The 10,703-nt window shown below is 40.8% G+C and overlaps 1 protein-coding gene across 1 annotated transcript in view; it reads left to right on the top strand.

Annotated features, from left to right (window-relative positions):
• LOC104620299 (acetyl-CoA carboxylase-like) overlaps positions 1-10,703 on the top strand; it is a gene marked incomplete at both ends in the record, with an annotated part of 78,895 nt that overhangs the window by 22,614 nt on the left and 45,578 nt on the right. Inside the window, 8 exon segments of the mRNA XM_010286477.1 lie at positions 751-807; positions 1,111-1,155; positions 3,970-4,011; positions 4,623-4,838; positions 5,356-5,511; positions 7,345-7,548; positions 9,896-10,051; positions 10,661-10,702. Coding sequence (XP_010284779.1) covers positions 751-807; positions 1,111-1,155; positions 3,970-4,011; positions 4,623-4,838; positions 5,356-5,511; positions 7,345-7,548; positions 9,896-10,051; positions 10,661-10,702 — 918 coding nt within the window.

Below are 10,703 nucleotides of genomic sequence, written 5' to 3' on the forward strand. Positions count from 1 at the left end.
AGATGAGTTCTTGTTTCTTTTTTGTTCTTTTTTTTTTTTCCCTTTGCTTTTAAATTGGAAAAAGGAGGAGAAAGGAAAAAGTTTTAGGAAAAGGAGCGGAATTATGAGATCTTAACACTTCAAAAGATCAGTGGTGTGGCAAATACTGATGGCAGCACTCATTTGAAATGTGGCTTAGTGGAATTTGATAAAGAAGCAACCAGAATGGTTCTCTCACCTGTTTGAAAAAACTAAGTAACACCTATCATTTATCATCTCTGCAATATTGACACCTGTCCTTTGGTCTGTGTTGTCTGTGTGCTTATTGTGCCAAAATCAAGTGTGTGCTACGTGTTTCCTTGGGCCAGTTCCTTTAAAACTCATTTTCTATCATTTCCCATGGCCTCACCATGTCTACGCTGTGCTCCCTTCAAAAAGTAATCTTTGCAAAAAAGGCCAACTTCTTTTGGCAAGTGAACAAGAATGTTTCCGGCAAGACTCTTCTGCTTTACTTGTTAGCAAGGCTTAGCTGGAATACTATGTTTTTGTGATTTGGTTACTTCAGATTTCATGTATTTCCTTAGTGTGCTACTAGACGATCATCAGGTAAGAAACCTTAGCTATGAGTAGACTGAAGTGGACTGGGAACTTACAGCAGAGGTGCGGGAGCATCTGTAGAGCTTTTTCAGTTCGTAGAAGACTTTGACATGTTTTTGATGTGTTCTTTTTCTGTTAATCCAGTCACCTGATTCCATCCTTGCCTTTTTACAGAAATCAATCCTGATTGAACATGGGATTCGGAGGCTGACTTTCCTTGTAGCACAAAAGGTATTTTGATATCGCTTGTGATGCTCAGAACTCTTTCGTTTCTAGCTCATAACAGCATTGACATTTGATGTGTTTTTTCCCCAATTATGCTGTATTAACTATATTTAGTTCTCTCTTCACTGGTTTTGTTCTCTAAAATTTGAGATGGTTTTGATGAATTCGCTTAAGAAAATTAATTTACAATTGTAAACAATCTTGGCACCTCTTGTATTCTTGAATTAATTAATTTTTGATTTTCATCCTAATTGCTAGCTTTCTTCTGCTTTTTTTTCTTGTCTTCTGTTTGTATGTTTCGTTTGTAAGGACTTCAGGAAACAGGTCAACTATGAGGTGGATCAGAGATTTCATGTAAGTAAAAAGGGCCTAGAACACGGTGGTATTCTTGACCTGAGGCCGGGAGACACGTAAGTGACTCCAGGCTTCTCATTTGGTTCTTAGTCAGGCATTTAATGCCAACATTGGTGTCAGAGTTAAGTGAAGTATTTAAACAAACATCTAATTTCAAATACAGGAGCGGGCCTTTTGCATTCACTGGGGCCATTCACATGCTAAAGTCTCTCTTGCTACCTGGCTGAACTCAGGACTGCCACATTAATAAAGATGTTCGTTTCAGTATTGTTTTGTATTCTAAAATGTAATTATACAATTAAATTTTGCTATTTCTTATGGAGTGTTGTGATTTCTTTAGCTTCTTACCGATTTAAAAATAACTTAGAGGAGTAATTGAAGTGACTTGCTAAATTTCGCATAATGGCTTAGTGATGTGGAAAATGATGCTCTTACTGCTAAGAATGACTTCTTTCCCCAGGGCTTGGGCACGAGTGAGGGCTACTTTAGCTCTGTTTTCAAGATAGCAATGTAGGGCATAAACCAGATTTTTATCCCTTGTGTATCTACTTTACAACTCTGGAAGTTATCAGGAGTCATGAAAGTGCAAGAAATTCGTCCTGTGCTCAACACACCTGGTTTAGCAAGCTTTATGAAAGGAAAACTAGTTTACAAGTCAGCAAAAAGAGTATTTGAACAAATGCGAGTATCACCACATGGGAATCGCTGCCTACAGTACAGGGACAGAGACGTATCATTCAATGGCTTATGTAGGAAACTGGACTCTTTGGTGAGGTGTTGGGACCTTAAGCAAGAAAGTCCAGGCTTTAAATTTAAAAAAAGGAAGTTGTGGAGAACTGAATTGATATTTGGGGAATTAAAAATAAGAGTCTGTGAATAAGCACTGTAGCATGTGTCAGTGGTCAGAAAGGAGGCAAAGAATAAAAGCAGTCATCACAAAAAGTTTTCCCTAGGCTGCCGTTCAGAGCGATGGACTGCTAGGATGCTCCTGGTTCTAAGCCAGAGGAGGCAGCATGGTTTGTCATCTGTTTGCAAAGTTTGTAGAGTACCTCTGGGATCTTTCGTGAGTGTCAGTCTGTATTGCTATCTCCTATTCTGTTCTGCTTATTACTGGACCAACTATTAACTTAGCCAGGGCCTGGGCTTGGGTTTGTTTTTGTTTTAATTACAGTCTATATAATTAGTTCCCAGCATGTTGAGGTAATAGAGAGTTGCTCCAGCAAGCTTCCAATTTCCTCATCTCATTAGGTTTTTAACGTGATTATTAGTATAATAATCAACTATGATGATTTCTGTTGTAGATTTTCACATTCTGCGGTTTGCAGGGTGTCTTGATTGGCTAATTTAGGCAAATTATTTTGATTGTCTTGATGATGGTTGGTTGATTAGAACACAGCAGGGGTATAATTCTTCTGCCTAGGAAATGGAGCACTCTCTTGGATTTTGGTACCACAGCACTGAGAATTTTTGTGTGTGCACATCTAATTATTATATTTGCCCACAACACTAGTCAAATGCCTTGAAAACAATTACATTACTGATAGAATGAGCGTGGATGATGTTAAGGGAAATTGGCAGCGTGCAGAGGAGGACAGGTAGGAGGGATTTGGAAGAGAAGTGAGGAAACATGGAAGTGGTGGGTTTTTTATAGTTGCTGCTCATAGGCTCACCTAATATGCCCGTTGCCTGAATTTTCAGGCGGAATTTCTTGTACCACTGGCTAGCCTGGAAGACACACTCCGGGCAAACAGAAGTTATTTTTCTCAACTGAGAGTCATGAGGTGAAGTTCTGGGGACTGTTTTTTACGGGAGGTAAGGAAGATGACTAGCTAGAAGGTTACTTCCAGCCTTCAAAGCTGTGTTGCCCAGTGGAGCCTTATAGTCTGTCAGCATGCACTGGTTGTTGCACTGAATCAAGCTAGGGTTGCAAGTCTTTCATTGATACTGAAATTTGATTCAGAAATTCAGTGACTCCAGGTCAGATACCTTTTTTTTTTTTTTTTTTCCCCCTTAGTAAAACAGTTCTGGGAAGTTGTATATGCTCTCTCGGGTCACCTTTGGCATAAATGACTGGTATTGGTTATGGTGGTGCAAAGCATTCACAAAAGTTCCTCCACCCAGGAAAAGTGTAATTCCACAGGAATGGATGGCTTTGCTTGGATGAAACTAGAGGGATAGGTAGAAGGGTGCTGGCTAGTTTTTCTCTCTTCTAAGACACATGCAACATGGCACAAAAATGTAAAGCCCTTACCATTTGCTAGGATGTTATCTGTGCAATAGAATAACAGAGAAACCTAATAGTATTTGTAGGATTTTTGTAAAATACTATTTAATACATGAGGATAAAGTTATTTTGATTACAATTCATTGTTTTCCTTGGGAAGAGAGTATTTCTAGCAGTAATAGTATGAGGAGAGCTGCAGAATACAGATCATTGTTTTGTGTACGTCTGCTTACGTAATGGAGTGTTAATATCATTGTATGGCTCCCAGACATTTCCACAGTAATCATAATAGAACTAGGAGGAGTTTCCCACAAGTGTCTGGACAGTTCCATGTTATTGTCTATTAAGAATTGACCATAATAATCAAAAGCCAATCAAGTAGCCTCTGTTGCATTAGCAGTGAAGACAGGTTTTAAACTACCTCTGCTGCCTTCTTGAGGGTAACTTGATTTTCCACCACCCTTTGTGATGTTGAAAAAGTAGCTTGTAACAACTTCTGTCATCTCCTCCGCTGTGGTGCTACCCCTCTCTGGGTAGATCAAATGGCATACTTTTGGAGGGCTAACATCATTGTTTTTATTTTCAAACAGAGGGAATTTCCAAAGTTCTTCACGTTCCGTGCCCGGGATAAGGTAAGTTGTATATTCTTAATACTTTTCTGTAAGTGTTGGCTTTATCCTTCTTTCATGTAGTCGTTCCTTTGCCAGTCCAAGAGGGTGGGAGCTACTTTAGCCCAACTACACTGCCTAGCGTGGTATTTTCTCCTCCCTTGCTAGGCCAGTCATCCGCACACGCAGTAATTGATGTCAGTAACAATGAGGAGTCTCTGATATTTGGGGATAAAAATTCATGCATTTGGAAGCCTGACTTGAAGCTTCTGTTTATGCAGATTTTAGTCGCAGTGTAACAAGGGAGTGTTGGAAGCAGTGCAATGATTCAATACCAAACTTTCTGGCTTCTGTAAAAAATAGTGTTTTGGCCGGGGGAGCTTAAGAACTTGCTGTCTTGCAATTTGTCTTCTACTTTCAATATTTCAACAAGTTCAACACAGCTCTTAGTGCTAATGACTCTGCATGAGATAGAAAATTCTGGGTTTGACTCACTTGAATTTTTAGTTTTTTCTTTAAATACGAAATTTCATAAGGAGGGCTGTCTAGTTCTTACCATCCTCAGTGTTTCACCTTCTTAACCCCCCCTCCTCTTTTACACCCTTTTCTGCCTGTATGATGCCGGGTGCCTCCAGTTTGAGGAAGATAGGATTTACCGTCATCTGGAGCCAGCTCTGGCTTTCCAGCTAGAGTTGAACCGAATGCGAAACTTTGATCTCACGGCTATTCCATGTGCCAATCACAAAATGCATCTCTACCTGGGAGCAGCTAAAGTTGAAGTGGGAACAGAAGTGACAGACTACAGGTTCTTCGTGAGGGCAATTATAAGGCATTCAGATCTGGTTACTAAGGTGAGTTTTGTCACTCACGCAAGGTCTCTTTCCGAGACGGTGCATGAAACACTGTAAGTCATTCTAGGAACCTGCATGCAGGCACATTACCCATATAGAGTACTGGGGATGCGTGCCCTCTCTTTGCTGGTGTTGGCTCTGCAGAAGCGTGTCTTCGAAGACCTAGTGTTCGTGTGCTTCAGGGAGATTTTTCTGTGGCCCAAGTGAATAGCCAGAATTCCTTGCATTTTGAGGCAACCGTTGTTCCTCTGTATTTCTCCTGCGGTAGTGGTTTGCCCTGTCTAGCTTTGGATTTACGCTGACCTAAACGAGGGCACAAGTCAGCCGGGTATGCGAATCCAGGCAGGGGCAGTACTGGCTCGGTGATTGTGATGGATCGGTTTCAGACTTGCACGGCCTGCTGAAACTAATGTAACCTATTTTCTCAGTCAAGTCCTTCTGTAGTTTTTCAAACACTGTATTCTTGGGCTGTGATTTCTGAGCAGAAAGTAAATTATTTGTTGACAATATCTGGCAGGAAGCCTCCTTTGAGTATCTGCAAAATGAGGGAGAGCGATTGCTTTTGGAAGCCATGGATGAGTTGGAGGTGGCATTTAATAATACCAACGTACGCACTGACTGCAATCACATCTTCTTAAATTTCGTGCCAACTGTCATCATGGACCCATCTAAGGTATGATCTCTTCCCTAGCTCTGAACTGTTTGTTTTTCTTGGGCTTGACTCACCAGAATTAAATGGTCTTTTGTTGCCTTTTTATGTCATGTCAGGGCACCTGTTGAGTTTGGTGAATGACGTGCAGTTTCTACTAGCCATTTCCTAACAGAAAGCACAAGAAATTGGAGACCAGTATTAGAAGTGGTAACATGAAGATTGGTTTAGTTACTCTACAAATACTGGAGTTTTGTTTTTCAGTAAAGAAAGTGGAGTCACATAACTAATGGATGTCTCTAAAGATTGCTTGTTGAGCTGCTAAACCAACTTCTCTTCAAAAGCAGAGAGAATACTTTTTATTTTAGCAAGTTAAGGCAAGCAATTAGTTTGTTTCTCATTAGGAACCTGTTTGGCAGTGAGGAAGGAAGAAAGCTTTGTTTTTTCTTCCAATCTATGAATAAATACTAAATGTAAGATTTCAGAACTAGCGCATTTTTATGCTCATATTTTTAGTGGAGTAATGCTGTCCTTTGGGCAATGCAGCTCACTTCCTCTGTGTAAGCTAAGGAACAGCTTATTAAAAATATGTTTTGTATTTGAAACTAAACTTGTTTTTTCATTGTGTGTTTAAGATAAACAGTTTTAATAAAGAAATAGCTTTAAATGCTCTTCTGTCTGTTACAGATGTCCAGATGCTATCCAAATAAAATGTGAGATAAATCATGAACTTAAAAAGAATTTGTAAATTCAGCTACAGAAAGAAGTGCTTCATATTCATTCTCTGATACAAAACCACAGAGATCAGCATTACAAATAAATGAACATTAAGCTTTGTAGATGCATAAATGAAAGTGTTTAGGCATAAAGCATGTTTCTGGTTAGCAGAACCACCACAAAGAAAGTCCCAAATAAACTGTAAAGGCTGCATTTAGTTGGAAATCAACATTCTGTTCATGGTTACGGAAAGATGAGAGCTGACCTTTCCTTATGAGAATAACTGAAAGTTTAAAAAGACAGATTGGTTATCAAAATAAGTATCTCTTGCTTGCTGACTTTTAAATCGTGATTAAAAATTGGTGGCTTAAATCGCTTTTGAATAAATCCTCTCATGGCGCATCCAAAATCTTCAGTTCCCAGGAAGTTCAGAAGAAGCTGGGATATTCAGCCCCTGGAAGTTAAGCTTCCCTGAAACGTGTACCGTGACTTTTCCCTGAGCTGCTGTGGAAAAAAGACTTTTTTTTTTTTTTTGAAAGAATGTTAAAAACAGCCTATAAATTGCCTTCTTTTAATATGCGCTGTTTGCCAACAGTAGTTTATTATAAAGTTTAATGGAACACCAGAAGGCCAAGCTCCAAGTAGTAATTGCTTTGTTGATTTAAAGCACCGTACCGCATGTGCGATGAAACATGATTATTGTGCATATAAGTGCTACATAACTGTTTGTCAAGGATTTCACTCCCCTGCATTTTGTGGTTCTTAGCTGTGAGCTATGCCTGCAGAAAGGAAGGTGGCTGAAGGGGAAGCAGTGGGCACGCCGTGCCTGCGGGGCTGTGATGTGTCCGGGCGAGGGAGCGGGGTGAATCCAGCGCTGTCCCTCTACCTCAGTAGGCCCCAGGCTGGGCTCCGTTCCTGCCGACCTCCGGGCTCGTTAGGATGAGAACGGGCAGGCCACCGAGGCCCCGTAACAGCACTGCGCCCATGCTGCGGTTCGGTCCCTCCGTCTCTCTCCTGCGATGTTCGCCCTGCACGCCGGGGTGCCCCTTTGAGCAGGACCTCACAGCAGCGGGGTGGAGGGCTCACAAAGCAGTGGATGTCTCCAGAAAGGTGAGGGAAATTCTTCTCGTGTGTTTTAAGATCGAGGAATCTGTGCGGAGCATGGTGATGCGCTACGGGAGTCGCCTGTGGAAACTCCGCGTGCTCCAAGCCGAGCTGAAGATCAACATTCGGTTGACACCGACTGGGAAGGCAATTCCCATTCGTCTGTTCTTGACCAATGAGTCTGGCTACTACTTGGACATCAGCCTGTACAAAGAAGTGACGGACTCCAGAACAGCACAGGTACGGTTCCATACGGCTCCGTGGTTTGATGAGCCAGTTTTTTGGGGACACACTGGCTCTTCTGTGGTCCGCGGTGTCTTCAGGTAATATAAAATTGCCATTCAACTTTGCCAAAGGAAGAAGAATGTAAAGATAATCTTGCGTAGGAGTGCAAAATGTAATCGATTACGTAAAAGTGCATATCTCCTAATTGCTTTGTACGTACCTTCGGTCATTTGTACATCTGTTTTCCTCTGTGGCAGAGTGCTCAAAAAAGTAATAGAAAAGTAATCGCTGTTGGTGCTCATCCCGTAGGTGGTAATAAAAAATATTATCAATTATACGTTTCCCTGAGTAGATAGAGAAAATCTGTGAACTTGTCTTTTAAATTCTAAAGATATAGGGAATGACCTGGGTAGGATGATATAAAATTACTGAAGGTGCTTTTATATCACTTTTATGAAGCATAATGGCCTCTTTTGTAATGGTTGTGGCTATTCTGGTATTTCTGCTTTTCATGGCGTAGGAATAGTGTGGTTAGCTGAAATACCTACATATGCTAAAATACACGGAGCATAGGATGCATGAAAAATATTTAAATACAGAAATGTTTACATCTCCCTCTGTAGTAATCTCTCTGCCATGCAGTAGTAGCAGCAGAATAAATCACTTGGGCACCGTTCATGTTGAATACAAAGTGCTGAGTCACCTTCTCTCCCCCTCTTCTCTATTTAAATTTTTCCAGCAAGCTGCCTGGCCGTACAGTCCGTCCAGTTCTGGAGATCCTAGAACAGATAGTGTCTGTGTGTTTTACTTCATTTCCGCCTTTGACTGGAGATGAGGAAAGAAAAGAACATTTTAATAGTCTCCAGTAGCTGAGCTTAACACTTGAGTTTTGTTAGTCATTTGTGAAGGTCACCTTTCCTCTTAAACTCTGTCTCTGAAGAGCTGTATTTTTTAAAAGCTAGGGGAATGCGCTTGTGTGTGTATGGCTTTTAGCAAGTTTTCCAATATTTGATTTTTTTCAAATTTGTTGGTTTTTTCCCAGAATATTAAACCAGGTTCTATTAAAAAATTATACTGGTAGGAATGATTTCATTTAACTCTTTGAGTAGTTGAGAGGAAGGTTTGTCTTACAAAGCTTGAAGGTGTTAGTTTTTTCAGATCTGTGTATTTTTTCTTGTGTTTTCAGAGGGTTATTTTGAACTTAGAGAGTCCTTTTAAAAAATTCAAACGTGACTGATGTATTGGGTGCTGGGCACTTTCATGACTTCTGAAGAATGTAAAAATAGATTCATCATGAGAGAATGACCCTGATCTCTTGTTTCGCAGTTTCTGTGCTAATGAGTGGCAACGCTCAGTACGGACTTCTCCAGTTCCCACAGAACTGCTCTGAAGCTTTCCAGAGATTTAAGAATTGGGCCCCAAGTGCAGTAACAGATCCTAACACAGGCCCTTCCACAACTACTGGGTACCCTGAAGGGATATTTCTCCCACTGAAGAAGCTACTTCACAAAGCAATACTTGTGAAAACTGAAGAGAGCATGAACTACTATTTTTAACCTAAAAACTAAAACAGGCTTTGCTTGCTGAATTTTATCTTTAGTGGAATTCTCCAATTAATCTTCAATTAGAAAAAGATCTGCCATTTGTAACGACAGATCTGATCACCCTTCTCTTAAAAATAATGTAATTGTTGCTTCTGTGAGGCGTGTTTCTCGTAAGCAGCGTTGTGCAGTGTTGTCCCCGCTATGCAGTGCTCCTCCTGTTTCTGAGTTGAAATAGATTTCCGTCTGAGTCCTGGCTGAGTGGAATATATAGTGCCATGAAGCATGGCAGCTGATAATTCATGTTGCTACTCTGGGAAAATCTTTTAAACTTATAATATCAAAACTTCAAGCCAAATGACATATGCAAGTCTTGACCTAGCTTCCATGATCAGTCAGTGGAGATACGGATACCGCGCTGTTCGACTACATAAATAACAGAGTTCTCCTCTCTGCTCCCAGCTATCGCAATCCATCGGCATAGATACAGCGTCAGGGGAAATACTGGTGAATGTGAAGTCATCTAAGTCACAGGCTTTTTTCTGTGGGGATGTGGCTCTGTTCACTTTGCTTTCTGCTGTGATATGGTAATAAGTCAGTGATACTCAGATCTGTGCGGTAATGGTCCAGCACTGTCTCCAAAGGGTAGTAATGCATGATGAAGCACGGTGTTACAGGATATGTGAGTATTAACATATTTGTAGAGAACAGAAACAATCCTGATCCGTTGGAATAGCCTGATGATTTTGGGTAAAGTCTGGATAAAATAGGTGTATGGAACAAGTGGATTAAACTGTGACTGGTCGTGTTTTGTGCTGCAGATTATGTTCCAGGCCTATGGGGATAAACAGGGACCACTCCATGGGATGCTGATCAATACCCCATATGTGACCAAAGATCTGCTGCAGTCCAAGAGATTCCAGGCACAGTCTTTAGGGACATCGTATGTCTATGACATTCCCGAGATGTTTCGGCAGGTAAGTGTTCTTAAGGCCTGCTGGGTTGTTCTAAACTTTTGTACCTGCAAAGCACTTCTATCTGTTGCCATCCTTGCCTGTCAGGGAAACAAGTGGCCTGGAGTGGCTAACAATGGCCCTTTCCCAGGGTCTGTACAGCCATGGATTGAGTCTACTTGGAAAGAAATTAGGACTCTCTCATACGCTGCTGCTGTAGTTCCATTAATATGTCAAACAGTCCAAGCTGAAATGTAAACCATCTTCTGTTTCTTGCTTACGTCTCTGTTTTCCCACCCTGTTATCCAGCGTTCCTAGAGCATTGGACAGTGCAGGGGTGATAGTTCCGAGGATAGAACTCATGCATCATTAAATGTGTTAACGAGTTGCAGAATTGATTGTGTATCTGATTTGCTGGGTTCTATCCTGAATCACATAATTTGAATTATGCTACTTTGAGTGAAACTGTGTTTCATAGTTTAAATTCCAAAGTGATGGCCACTGGATATTGTTGGTCAAATTGGGAGAACGGATATATCAGAGTGTTCTGTCTTGAATATTAAGTCACAGTGGATTGAATAAAAATACTTGCAGATAATGTTCTTAACAAGAATTTATCTTTTGATCCCCCAGTCTCTGATTAAACTCTGGGAGTCTATGAACGAACATGCATTCC

The sequence above is a fragment of the Phaethon lepturus genome, unplaced genomic scaffold (assembly GCF_000687285.1).
Source record: "Phaethon lepturus isolate BGI_N335 unplaced genomic scaffold, ASM68728v1 scaffold23244, whole genome shotgun sequence".
Lineage (NCBI taxonomy): Eukaryota > Metazoa > Chordata > Aves > Phaethontiformes > Phaethontidae > Phaethon > Phaethon lepturus.